This window comes from Meleagris gallopavo, chromosome 2 (assembly GCF_000146605.3).
Source record: "Meleagris gallopavo isolate NT-WF06-2002-E0010 breed Aviagen turkey brand Nicholas breeding stock chromosome 2, Turkey_5.1, whole genome shotgun sequence".
Taxonomy (NCBI): Eukaryota; Metazoa; Chordata; class Aves; order Galliformes; family Phasianidae; genus Meleagris; species Meleagris gallopavo.
The window spans coordinates 75,518,798-75,532,671 of NC_015012.2; the positions used below are offsets into that span (position 1 = coordinate 75,518,798).

Sequence of the window (13,874 nt, forward strand, 5' to 3'; positions counted from 1 at the left end):
AATAGAAGAATTTTTTTACTGAAGCAAGGGAACTTTTTCCCATTCTTTTTCTCGGAGTGCAGAGGGATGCCCTACAAGTCCACAGAGTGGCAAAGAGGAAAAGCTTTCCTCTAGTGGAGAAAAGGCAGCATCAGGAAGCAGCCCCTAGATAAGCAGATATTGCTAAGTAGGGAAGTAGGACAGATACCTTGAGACAGCATCTGGCAGAGAAAGGGAAGAGACAGGAACCCACCTTTGCAGAGAAATCCCTAGAAGGAGTGGTAAGGATCCAGCTCCTAGAAAAGTTAGTAGTTTTTTTTCATATTTCTAAAGTACTGAACCACTTTCACTCATTTCTCATTCAATTGCACATTAAGACAGATTTGACCAAATATTTTTAGTTGGAGATTTGGAACGGCTAAAGAAAGAAATCCTCTTAATAAAAATAGGAGCTTTTTTTAAACTATCTTTTATACAAGTGTAATTCCATTGACTTCACAAGATTTATTTCTAATACATTCTGGTATGAGAGGACTACCGCTCTTATTTTTCTTTATACTCCGGAGGTAATGTCATCAGGTACTTAAATCATTCCAATGAAAGATTTTTTATAACATATCTGTTTTATTATTTTGGTGATACACTGCTATACATAGCCAAATAAGTACCAAATATGAACATACAATACAATTGCCACTGCTCTTCCTTATTATGAGGATAGCATTATGCTTTTTTTTGTGAAGTATCTCAAGTCAAGCTGGATTTCCCATAGGACTGCAAGCTGAGTTGGAGTATCAAATGGGCAGGATAGAGCCAAGTCAGAGCTACTCTACAAACTTCAGCAATTTTCATCAAATTTTCTTTGAATGACAAGAAATATTAAGTTTCAGTCTTCCAGGGGAATATTTCTCAGTAAACTGTTTACCAGTAGCTTTCAAATTTCAGCTTTATGCTTCTGTTATTAAATGAAGCAATGTTGTAAGAAGAGCAACCATCTTTTATTAGACCAGCTCATATCATCGGATAAAAACAGGCAAGCTTTCAGGTGCAGAAATCCATCTTAAATTTTGAAACAGAAGTCAATTTCAAGCCAAGTGCAGGCTAGGGACGATTGTTTTGGATTAAACTTTGTTACAGTGATCCATTGAATAAGTAGAAGGTGAAAAGGCACCTTGAGGCTGATGAGTATGTTAGTGGAGGTAGGTGTGTTGAGTCAGGTGCAGGTCAGGAAGGGAGATGCATTGTGGAGGATGGAAACAGCGTGGGACTGTACCATGAGCAGAGGCTGAGGAACAAGACAAGCAAAGAGTTGGTGAGCCTAAGCCAGCAGCCACGTGAACCCTTCAATCTGATGTGGCTTGGGCAGCCACCAAAGGGGATAGTGCAGCCCTTCTGCTTGCTTAGCCATGTACTGAAAGAGACGTTTAGGCCCATCGACTTACAGAGGCAGCCTAGAGTGAGTAACTCAGATCTAGGAGGATAACTTGTAGGCATCTGAGGGGAATCTCCCTTACCACAGTACCATGTGGGCTGACTGTGTTGCTGGGGCTTGTTTATGGTAGGCACCTGGACGTACACCGCCCATTTGGGTTGGGGAAGAGAAGTGCTGAGTGGGTGCAAACCCTTCTATACCTCTTAGCCTCAGATCCAGCTGCATCAACACAGGCTTTGTCACTTGAGAATAGGACTTGCAAGTCTCTAAACCTTAAAAGTCTGCATTCTGGTGCCGTTTTCAAAAGGGCCTCCATTGCACTAGCTTTACTTTGAAAACAAGATGAGATCTTGCCCCACATGTAAAGACGTAATCCTATATTAATCCACGCATTTGTTCTCTGGGCATTAAATTCAAGTGGAGATTATTCTTTTAAATATTTGTGTAGATCTCTGCTGTTTGTTATTTTGTTATTCTCTGCTAAGACAACACCATTGCTGTAATTGTTTTTCTCTCTGGTTTCAGAAGCATTAGGAAACCTTACTAACTCTTCCTTTTGTAAAATGAGCTTCTATTCACTGACCAGTGCAACAAATGACTTAGACGCTGGATATTTGAGTTCCCCAGGAAACTCACATGGCATTGAGACTGTGCACACAATCTGCCCTTTCTTTCATTATATAAGGAAAAAAAGATCTTTATGAAAGTTGAGTAGGAGATAAGATCAGTATTGTGGGCTGGTAATTACATAAAGTAATGTTCAGTCATTAGAGGAAATGTACAGTTGATCCTATGGCTTAGTTGTGGGCGAGGAATATGATCTAACTTTGCTGGTATAAAAGAAAGATACAGCCTTTTCATAGATCAGGAAGGTACATCCACACACCAAGGACAGCTCACATTTGAACATCGTCCTGCATTTTCTCATCTTTCTGATTTATTCTCACTGAACAAGGGAGGTAATATATTTTTAATTTTCTTTACTATTAAAGAAGAACAATTACATTTTTTTGATATTGTCTTCCCCTTCTCTCCAAAAGTTTTCTTCTCCTTCTATTCTGTCAAAGTTTTTACTTGGAAAACTGGTGTGAAATGTTGCATAGGAACTAAGAAATCAGTACTTAGTGTTAAACTGGCTTTGTAAGTAACAGAAAACAAGGTTGTAGGATTGCATTACAGCTAAATGGTGATATTTTGTGATTTCTGGTTGAGTATGGTAATGCTTCGTTAGTAATCTTGTATTTTTATCCTGGTCTATAGTATTGCTGCCAGATGTCAAATGTTACACAATTCATGGTGCTAATGTGTTTTAGAGTCTTTAAGTTGCTAAGGAAGAAAACAAAAAGATGTTAGTAAAGATTTCTCAGTCTTCAGTGGTTTGCTAAAGCTTACAATGTACAAGACAGCCAGAAGTGAAGCATTGGCACTTCATCGTTGCTGTGACATAGCCATACATCACTGCTAAGCATTCTGGAAAGAAGTAAACATAGTGTGCAGAGTGTTTGGCTCTTGTTGGGCACAGCATCACTACAGTCACCATACAGAGCAGCATAGAGAGGCATCCCAAGTTTTTGCTGAAGACATTAGGTTATTTCATATGGTCAGTACAAAGATGGCCCATCTAACAAAGCTCTCTGGCATGTCTGTGCGAAGACAAAGACCACAGAATTTGAGTAGGAATTCTGGTTTTGTGTGTACAGCATAAATATAAAGACATCCACAGAGTCCCAAACGCATGTGTAAAGACCTGTTTGCAATCGCTGATGACAAGCTGTCCTTGTTATGGTAACTGGTAATAGGATAACTTGTTTACAGAAAAATACAAGGTATTGTAAATAGTAAGGTGAGACTCTCACTGCTGGGGAAGGTTTAAAATTGTAATCTTTCCAAAAATCTGCTAAAATTCACACTTTGATAATCATAATAACCAAATCATAATGTTCCAATAGCTTAAGAAAGATAATGATTAGCAGAGCAAAGTAAAAGCTTAATTTAATTTGATTGTGAGGTGGTGTAGATATTAACTGGGTTAGCAGCATGGGCACAGTCGGAAAAGCAAATGTACAGCAGAATAAAAACATCGGGCGAAATTGCTGTCATACTGCTGCAGTAGAGACACTCATGTCTGGGCTTTATTGACAGGTCTTTGTTTTTAGTACGAGCCTGACAGTCTGACTCAATAGAGGAAGTGCAAAGCTGCAATTTCAATTCCCTTTTTTGGTTAGTTTAATTTAAACAACTTCCCTCTGGGATTGCCTCAGACCCTTTTAATTTACCAAATCACATGCATTTTTAGAGAAATTATGACAAAGAATGCCACAACGTGTTCAGCAAAGAGCATGAAGTCACACAGTAGTCAGTCAGTGGCTGTGGTGGTGTTAGAGAGTCACTGGATCATCCAGACTTACCAAAAGGCTCAGGGTGATGTAGAAACGAGGTGTTTTGAAAAGTCTGTCTTTTGTCTTCTCCTGCTGGTAAATGAGCCCTTCCAGCTGGCTCCTTGCGCTGGGCAATGTGTTGTCCAGCTCTGAGCCCCCAGATGGAGCAGAGCCTGAAACTAAATTGTGCTCGTGTGTCCCAGTACAGGCGAGTCTGCCAGCAGTCACACCCCATCTGTAGTACTGAAAAGAGCACATAGAGTAAATAGCCTTCAAAGAAAATTCCTATTTGCCAAAGGAAGAGGTCTGATCAATTTACTCATCACAACTTCATAAATGCGACTGAGTTCAGTTCACTTCCTAGAATGTCTGGCACAATCATATGAATGTTGATTGACATAAACGGTGTGAAGGTCCATCTTGATGTTGTGGACACAGGTGACTTTTGTCCAGGGAGCAGAGCACAGGGAGCTGGGAGCTGCCTTTCAGAAATCTGAGAGCACTGTTTAAAGCTCCTATGAGGCTACCATGTTATTCACCCTTCATTGTCCTGCATGTTCTCAGTGTGGCTACATTGAATTAATTCAGTGGACATGGCCAGATCAAGCTGGCTTGGGTCTGCCCTGAAGATCTAAAAGGAGGAAGGAGAGCACAAATCTTGCCTTATCACAAAACCTGGATAGTACTGAGTGAGTACTGAATGTATTAAAGAAAAAGCCCATGGCTGAACCTATGAGAAGGCTGAAGCAGTGATGCATGCCTCACATTTAGTGGGCATTACCCCAGGTGCTGTAGCTGTCCTTTGCTATACAATGCTGTATCACACAGGCTCTCTTTTTAACAGACATCTCCAAGTTTCCCATAGCAGCTAATCTCAGAAGAGCACTTCTTTTACTTGGATGGCTTTTTGGTAAAAGCCATAGCAGAGAGAAATAACCACCAGTAGCATTCAGCCTACTAGTCTACTAGTCTAGTTTTTTTATACTTCTTCCAAATGCTTCCTTCCAGTACTTCCACAATTTCTTTCAATGGATTTTCTTCAAATTCCACCCTGGCTGCTTTTAACTCCCTTATCCTCTGTTTCTTGCCAGCATGGACCAACTTGCTGGGCAGGTGGGACTGAGGAGGTGAAGTCACCTACGCCTAGCACCCAGCCTTTGCCTCCCATTATTGCAGTCTCCTTTCCATCCTTGATCTTTGCTGGGCTTCAGATCAATTTCTTATCTCTAGTATTTGCTATTTTACTTTAAAAAGTTTTTTTTTGCCTCTATTGTGCCTTTATAGCTCTCTGACTTGCTCATAAACTTTGTTCCCTTCCACTTTGCTAATTCTAATGAGGTAAGGTCTGTGTTCTCATCATCTTGTCTTTGGTCTCAGCATCATCATCCTGGACATGAGCTTTTTCTATTTGCTATGGGCACGGGCTTCTCTGTCTTTGTTTCCTTCCTTGTCCTGAGTTCAAAGCTCTATTATATGATCAGTGCACCATAGCAATCTGACTGCTTCCTTCATCACAGTCTGTTTGATCAATGAACCAAGACCTGCTGGATATATCTCTGGGAATTTGTATGGCAATGGAGTGTCCCTCTGTTAATCCATACACTCTTTGTACACATGCCAGTGCTCCAGGCTCACTCAGATGATCATATCATGCAAGTGGCTTCACACCTTGAACCACCTCTCCATCCAGATGCAAGCAGGCATTATTTGTACATTTGCATCATTGTGGCAGTCTCTGCAGGGATTCTGCTGGGGGAGATGCAAAATCTGAAAAGAAATAGCTTGCCAATATATGAAAGCTGATTTCATTTAATTATACTTTGCTCTCTTGATTTTCTACTATATTTTCTTCTTAGGGATGTCAGTGCCCTTTCCAATAGCATGGCATGCTTAAATAGCCTCTACATCAAATCTCAAGATTAATGTCTTTATTGCTGGCATTATTGTTGTTTCCGCCATCACTGCATTTTTAGAAATACTTAGTTCCATAGTGGGATTCCTCCCTGGAGAGTATTTATTATGATGTAGCAACAATGACTGGAGTGTTTGGAAGAAGAGCTCTTAACTTTTGTACCTTGCAAAGCAAGTGACTTTCAGAATCTAGAATGTATCAAGTGTTGTCAGCCTGAGGCCTTATCCTGCCTGTCAGCCATCGTGCTCTTGAGGGATAACTTCTGTCTTTAAAGCCAAGGAGTCAGGCAGCCTGCATGGGGTACAGAAACTGCTTACAAGCTCCTGCCATGAGAGCCTGTCCTGAGGTGCTGCCAGAGCACTGGATGCTGCAGGGCCTGCTGTTCAGACACAGCCCAAACACACCCTGTTTGGCTGCTGGCATGGCCTGGGGCTGTGACTGCAGGAGCAGGGAGACCTGCATGATCAGATAAACTTTCTTAAAAGGCAGTTGGTGGCTGGGATCAGTGGGCTCTGTGTGCTGGGAGTGGCTTGGGACCACTGTCCGTGGGGACAGGTAGCAGCAAGGACAGCACTGCTGCACAGATTCAGCAAAACACCCTCTCTGCGGGATGGGCATGGACAGTGCTGAGCCTGAAGAGCCTCAGGGGATGATCTGTGAGGGCAGGAAAAGTCCTTGAGTGAGAGACTGGGTCCAGAGGAGGGCCACTAAGATGATCAGAGGGCTGGAGCACCTCTCCTATGACAAAAGGTTGAGGAAACTGGGATAGTTTAGCTTGGAAACGAGAAGGCTCTGGGGAGACCTCATTGTGGCCTTCCAGTGCTTGAAGGGAGCGTATAAACAGGAGGGGGTACAACAGTTTACAAGGGTGGATAGTGATAGGACAAGGGGGAATGGTTGTAAACTGAGACAGGGGAGGGTTAGGTTAGATATTAGGAGGAAGTTTTTCACACAGAGGGAGGTGACTCACTGGAACAGGTTGCCCAAGGAGGCTGTGGATGCCCCATCCCTGGAGGCATTCAAGGCCAGGCTGGATGTGGCTCTGGGCAGCCTGGTCTGGTGGTTGGTGACCCTGCACATAGCGGGGGGGTTGAAACTCGATGATCATTGTGGTCCTTTTCAACCAGGCCATTCTATGATTCTATGAAATGGTCTGACTGGGTGAAATTATGCTTTGTGCTTGTGACAGACGGTTGCAGACTTCATACCTAAATGGGGTATCCTCACACTTGTTTTAGACTAATTCAGATCTTGCCTACCTTTCATTACAAAGGGTCATGTCACAGGCACATGACACTATTCTTGCTGAAAGGAAATGCCATCCTTTACATCTATGTTTTTTTGTTTCTAATCCTGATACAACAGTGCTCGAGAATGACTTGAAGGATCTGCAGTAGTTAGCAAAAGCATTCTGCTGATCTACATGTAGCCTTTACTTAGGTATGAGCAGGGACAGAACTGAGGTTTTTTGTACTTTTCCATGAAATCTTACTGGCAACAGTAATAATAATAGTAATAAAAATAAAAATTAAAAAAAAGTAATAAAAAAGAGAGAGAATTTGGGATGATATTCATATGGCCACAACTCACATGTGCTGCATCTTTAATGTTACTGTTTTTATTAATTCATATCTGAGATATACATTACTCCATAGTATAAATTTGATCTGAATCAAATATAGCCACAAAACTGTATGTCAGAGAACAGAGAAGATGTGATACAACATTTATAGCCACTTCATCTCATATACTAGCTGCAGAAGGACAGATGTGCCATGTAGCATATGCTTTCTTGCACAAAATCCTCATAAAGATTTTTAAAAGTTTGAACGAAGCAAGGTGTGTTTATACCAAACCAGCTTTCTGTATTCATCTGTTGATCAGAACCCAAAAGCCAATCTACGGTGCCAGTAAAATAAAGCCTGATGGAAATCTCAGTCTGGAAGATGATGGTGACTCTGAACTTGCTGTGCTCTCCTGATGAGGCCCCTGTACCACAGAAGTAGCCCTAAAGGTTGCTCCAGGGCTGTTTAAGCTCTCCCGAACTCTCCTTTCCACCATGTGTCCTTGGGCTTCTGCCTGGGAGGAACATGTCCTCCCCGGGACCAAGACTGGGTGGGGGCAGCCCTCCTTAGTGGAAGAGATGCTTTCTTCCAACTAGGAACAGGACTATGAAAATCTGTTTGTGGGGCCATGGGCATTAAAGTGGTCAGTGTGAGAACAAATAATCTGACTCTTGGCTCAGGAAATTGTCCAAATGTGAAATTATTTTCTGTGAAATTAGTCTTGCTGTGTCCTGGATTCTACAGATTCTGTTCTCTCCTCCATAGATGTTTGCTGTCTTTTCTCCACTCTACCATAAATATTAGACAGTTACGGTATTTGAAGTTTATATGCTATGGTTTATGTTAATATTCAGAAAATATTGTTAAGGCCAGAAGGAGAGGTATATTTTTGTTATGAAAGTGGTGATGAAGTCAATTTTCTGAGGCTATAAAATGCACATCGGTGTACTACATTTTCAGTTTCTGCTCTTGGTTTTAAATTGTCCCTGTTACTTGTCCTGAATGCTGTATTAGTATGTAGCCTAGATGCTGGTACTGTACCCATTGTGAAACAGTCCTCTAAAATGTGCTTATTTGTATTTCCAGAAAGATCATGGATTGCTACAGGAAGTATGCAGCTGTCACTTTGACCATTTTGTCTGTATTTCTGCATCTTCTTCATACTTTCCCAGATGGAGAATTTCTCATGCAGGGTAAGCTACTCAGCATTCAGAAATAGGACAGTTGTAAAGAGCAGTAATTAGACATGCTTTATAAATGTGGTCATAAATATTATTTTTCTATTACATTTATTGATGCTGGCATGTGAAGGTGTAATTACTCAGGATAATTTTGTTTTCCATTTCTTCTTTAAACTTGATTTCTCCAAGTCATGAGTCTCCCAGATGACAGTTTCCTCATCTTGATGTGGTGACCTTAATCCTTGAAACATTATCAAACAGAAATGTTTCATTTTGTTGTACTTCAAAGTACACAACACCAGGAATAGCAAAACAATAGTTCCTCATCTTAATGCATAGAATATATTTCTTCTGAAAGACCCCTTGTGCTTCAGCCAGGGTGAGGATGAGTTTACTGGAACAAAGCCACAGTCTGTAGTAGTGTGCCATAGAGATCTCCATCAGCATAGCCTCCAACTCACACTTCTTCCCGTAGGGTCATATACACACTCCTCACTAACAAGGTGGGTCCCATGGATCAACACTGAGAAAGCAGTGCCTTTACCAACATCCACTCAGCAACAGTGTTAACACAACACAGTTTGATCCTGTTTTTCCTCTCTGGCTGATCAGAACTGAGGTTTGTAGTGTTCCTTTATGTGGAGAGAGCGTGAGTCTCTCCAGTAGCTGGCCTTAGAACCTCCCTCTGAGCTCCTCCCCATCTCCTAGCAGGCCTGAAGGTCGTGGTTTTCTTCAGTTGCACCCACGCTTACCTTCTGCCAGGGCCAACACACTAAGCCTTTCCTGTGCTGCTCTAGGGCACGGAGTTGAGTGCTACATTTTGATGATCAGGTTAGGTGGGCTCCTTCGCCTGCTGCAGTTCCTCTCCATTGCTAGGTGTCTGTATGGGTAAAAACCCATTTTCACACTTAAAGAGATTTGATTTTTAATAGTGTCAAACATTTGCCTTCTACCAATTGATTTTCTTTAATAAGTTTTGAACAGAATAGAGAAAAATGCAAACTATGTAAATCTTGAAGTCACGAGGCGTTTTTTAAAATTCACAGATAACTGAGTGTTACTTCTCCCCTATGAAGAAAGGCTAAGTGAACTGGGTCTGTTTAGCCTTGAGAAAAGACGACTGAATGGGGACCTGATTCAGGTTTATAAATATCTGAGGTGTGGCGGCCATAGCGGTGAGGCCAGTCTCTTTTCAGTGGTACGTGGAGACAGGACGAGGGGAAACAGACATAAGCTGCAGCATAGGAAGTTTCGCACGAATGTGTGTAAGAACTTCTTCACGGTGAGGGTGACGGAGCACTGGAACAGGCTGCCCAGGGAGGTTGTGGAGTCTCCTTCTCTGGAGATATTCAAGTCTCGCCTGGACGCCTACCTGTGCGACCTGGTGTAGGGAACCTGCTTTGGCAGGGGGGTTGGTCTCGATGATCTTTGGAGGTCCCTTCCAACCCCTACAATTCTGTGATTCTGTGATTCTGTGATTCAAAACGGGCACTGTCTAGGAAGCACTAGCAAATACTGCTGTTACTAACTCTCCATAGCTAATGGATTTTATAGGTAGAACTACTGTAGTACGCTTACCAAAAAAATGCTATCAACAAAACTAATTTAGAAAGAGCAGAAAAGAAATGCTTGTGCCTTACCTGGAAAGATATGCACTCTAGATTTACAAGAAGTGGATGCTGTGGAGATGAAGGACCCTGAAGAGGAGAGCTTTTGTTTCTGTGCTTTTCAGTTCTGCATGCATAAAAAAGCAGAACACTTCCTCTTACTGCCTGTGCTTTCCCTTTCTCTTGAAGATGAATGGCCATCAAGTAAAAGTCTTTTCTGTATGTTTTTATGGCAGGTTGTCCAGAGTGCAAGCTAGGGGAGAACAGATTCTTTTCAAAACCAGGAGCTCCCATTTACCAGTGCACTGGGTGCTGTTTCTCCCGGGCCTATCCCACTCCAATGAGATCCAAGAAGACCATGCTTGTTCCAAAAAATATTACATCAGAAGCAACGTGCTGTGTAGCAAAGGCTTTTACCAAGGTGAGAATGTGAATGAGACCATTTAAAATTGTTTTAGAAAGCAATGTGTAAGTGAAGTAGTGAATAGAAAATAATATGTTTTTGCTGGAGGGCATTGAGCAGCTATTTGAGGGAAACATCCTTGGTACTTATATAATTTACACTTGTGCTCATTTGTTGTTTTTTAAAGAAATTAAAATTTTAACCAGTCCTGACTCTGATATTCAGTTGGGTATGCAAAATGATGCAGTGCCACTGACTTCTGTGAAACTACTGTGACTCATGATGCATGAATTGGATTTCTTGACCATTCATTTTTAACTCTGCTGGATGTGTACCCTCTCCTTAAATGTCATAAAGTGTGGATTTGATTTTAATTAGTCGCTTTTCTTGGCTCTTTCCTGCATAAGCAGGAGTCCTCTGAGAACGTGCCTGGTCAATACTATCAATTACATACATGGGAATGAGGGACCAAAACCATCTGTACTCATTAGATTAATTGAGATTGTGTTTACTTTTAATAGTATAACCGGGAGGGAACTGTAAACATGTGCAGCTACTTTGAGCATTTAACAGTCCCATCTGGAAGGTTCTCCTAAAGAGAGATTCTGCTAAAGCTGATTATTTTGGGAGCAATTCAGCTCCAGGTGAAGAAACCTTAAATTGATGTAATCAGTGGTGAGCTAGCTGATGCAAGCCAAGGTAGCTGTCATATGGTGATCTGAATCATGTTCACTGAGTGTGCTGATGAGGGGCTCAGTTCAATTACTGGCTCACAGGTTTGGTGCCATCTGAGATACCCTGGGGTACTCAAGACATCTGTGTATAGCTGGCAGACACAGGACCCATAAAAGACCTTCTGGAGTGGCAGCTGGGGGCTTGGTGGGATCTCATCTGATGTCTGAAAGGACAATCAGCCTTTCTGTCTATGCAGCTGGACAGAGTCCTGGGTCTCTGCTGGCTGCAGTGTGAGCCCAAATATGTGGCTTACCTATAGACCTATATCTGAACATATTTTAGCTCTTCTTCTCAGTAGAGCATAGATGTTTTTCTAGACCACCAATGTTATGCTTGCCCTGAGGCAGGAAATAAAATTTGGCTGAGATTAAAAATAGCTCATAATGTTCATGCTTTCTGTTTTTATAATCTCCATGTGAAGTATGTTAAGGATACTTCCTGATTTGTCACAGATTGGTTGAGTAACACTTTTTTGAAAAATAGACACTTTAAAATGTGCCAAATTAAGGACACCAGGCATGTTGCTGTTGAAAACCATCTCATTATATCTCCAAAAGCCACTGATGATGCAGCTTCACAGATTGGCATTCAGAGGCCATTCTAGTTCACGTACTCCTTGGAGCCTGTGTACTGCTTGGGGTTAAGAAAAAGGCTTCAGAAATCTTTTGCTTGAGATTGCAGTTTTAACTGTGTAGCTAATCCTAATTATTTTCTTTCTCATGTGTGTGTTTTCTTTTTTTAAGATTACCCTTAAGGACAATGTGAAGATAGAGAACCACACAGACTGTCACTGCAGTACCTGCTACTATCATAAATCTTAAAGCCTGTCCCTTTGTTAATGATCAAGGACAACGGTGAATGGAATATTTGTTTTTCAGCTTTTATAGCACCGCTGTGTATAATCTTGTGTTTTCTGGTCAAGACACCGAGTAGACTTTTGAATGAGATGGATGGCTGTTTATTCCTCTTTGCTTCTTCATGCATTTAAGTAAGTTTAACTATTTCCATTAGGGATTAGATGCAGCACTTGCATGACAACCATAAGCTTGATCTGTTTTTAAAATAAACTGTCAGATAAATCGTCGATGTTGCTTGAGGAAAAATGATGATTTCATAGCTTAAAACAGCAAAAAAAAGAGATTTTGTAGTTCATTTTCAAGTTTGTTTGTTTTTATTTATTTTTCTGGGAGAGGGAGGAAGGAGGAAGAGAGGGGTGGGAAAGTGGGCAGAAGAAAAAACAGTAATTTCCCCTCATTCATGTAGTGGATTTTTTTTTTTAAACACAACATTTTGTTTTTCTTGCTTCTTTTCTGTTTGCTTTTTTTTTCTTTAACTTGTGGCATAAAGATTAACAGCAATCTGTGCAATGTGCTCTGGCTTTCTGTGTCATCTTTGATTTTGCTTGGAATTTTATCTTCTTCCATATTGATAAATGGACGCAGAAGGAGATGTTGTAAAGAGCTATGTAGTGTAGCAGTGCTAGAGGAAAGGCATAGCACATCTGTATTAGCTATTTAACGTGTGGCTGAGCAGCATGGGATGGGGCGTTAGTAATTCTCAAATGCAATGTGCTAGACTGAGATATACAAATTGGAAAGGAAGAGAATTTGTTAGGTCAGAAATGGACCACAGGATATGTATTTAGAATAGATGACCTTCAAGTTGTAAATGTGGATTTTAGAGATAGCACTTGTTTGGTTGTTGTAGGTTGGAGTAGGGCAACTGGAGGAACTGCTCGTGAATCTGAAGCCTGCTTATATGAACGTGAAATAAATTAATTCCACTTGTCTTAACCCAAATATCTGAAATGAGAGCGTCAGTCCTGCTGTGATCACTGAATGCAAAGGTTTGAATGTGCTGTCTCCGAAGGCCTTAAATATGTTTGTGGGGTACTTTCCTGCAGCAGATTCTGTGAGGACAGTGATAGAGATGTACCAGATACTTCTGATGGAGAAAGGGGAGGGTGCCTTGGGGTGAGACTGAGAGTATGGCTGCTCTGCCCTGGGGCATGGCCATAGCTGATGTCAGCTGCAGTCCTGAATGGCAGACCTGCAGGGCTAAGCTGTGATGGGGCCCTGGAGCAGCCCAAGACTGGCAGGATCTAATAATGTCTTGAATCCGCTGTACACCCACTCCTTCTGTCTACTGGAGTGAAAATTCACTGCTGTTTTTTAAGAATCCCATAGGGTTTTGTGGCAAGGAAGACTTCTCGTGGATAGAGAAGAAAGCAAAATTATTCAGCACATGTTCAGTAAATTCTGAAAGCCTGATCCCTGCTTGATCCAACCTCTGGTTCAGTCTCATCTCTGGAACCACCAGTCTAGCTCAGTCCTGTGTTGTATTGCAGACTCAGCTGTGCTGTGCCATTCCTAGGAGATGTTTCACCTAATTTGCTCCTGGAGAAACTTCCAGTGGTTATTCCAGAATCTGGCTCTGCTACTTGCAGAGGAGGAGCTGTTACTAAGCTGGAAAAAAAAAATCACTCTCCTGGAAAGTTTTTTGTGATATTTTGTCTATATGTTTGTTTCAGTGTTACTTTTGTTCAAAGGGGAGGTAGTCTAGTAGGATGGTATTTAGTATGAGTTTAATAACATCAGCAGAAAAGGTTTTCATATTGAGAAGTCTAATTTCTCATTCTGGATCATCACTCAATACATTATGGGAATATATGTCAAGCAGCTG

The 13,874-nt window shown here is 41.5% G+C and overlaps 1 protein-coding gene across 1 annotated transcript; it reads left to right on the forward strand.

The window, feature by feature from the left end:
• The first annotated feature begins 2,289 nt into the window (after positions 1-2,289).
• CGA (glycoprotein hormones, alpha polypeptide) lies at positions 2,290-12,320 on the forward strand. Its single transcript, NM_001303177.1, is given in 4 exon segments — positions 2,290-2,370; positions 8,353-8,459; positions 10,291-10,475; positions 11,936-12,320. Coding segments are annotated over 3 exon segments (363 nt in total). The 5' UTR covers positions 2,290-2,370; positions 8,353-8,359; the 3' UTR covers positions 12,014-12,320.
• The last annotated feature ends 1,554 nt before the right edge of the window (positions 12,321-13,874 follow it).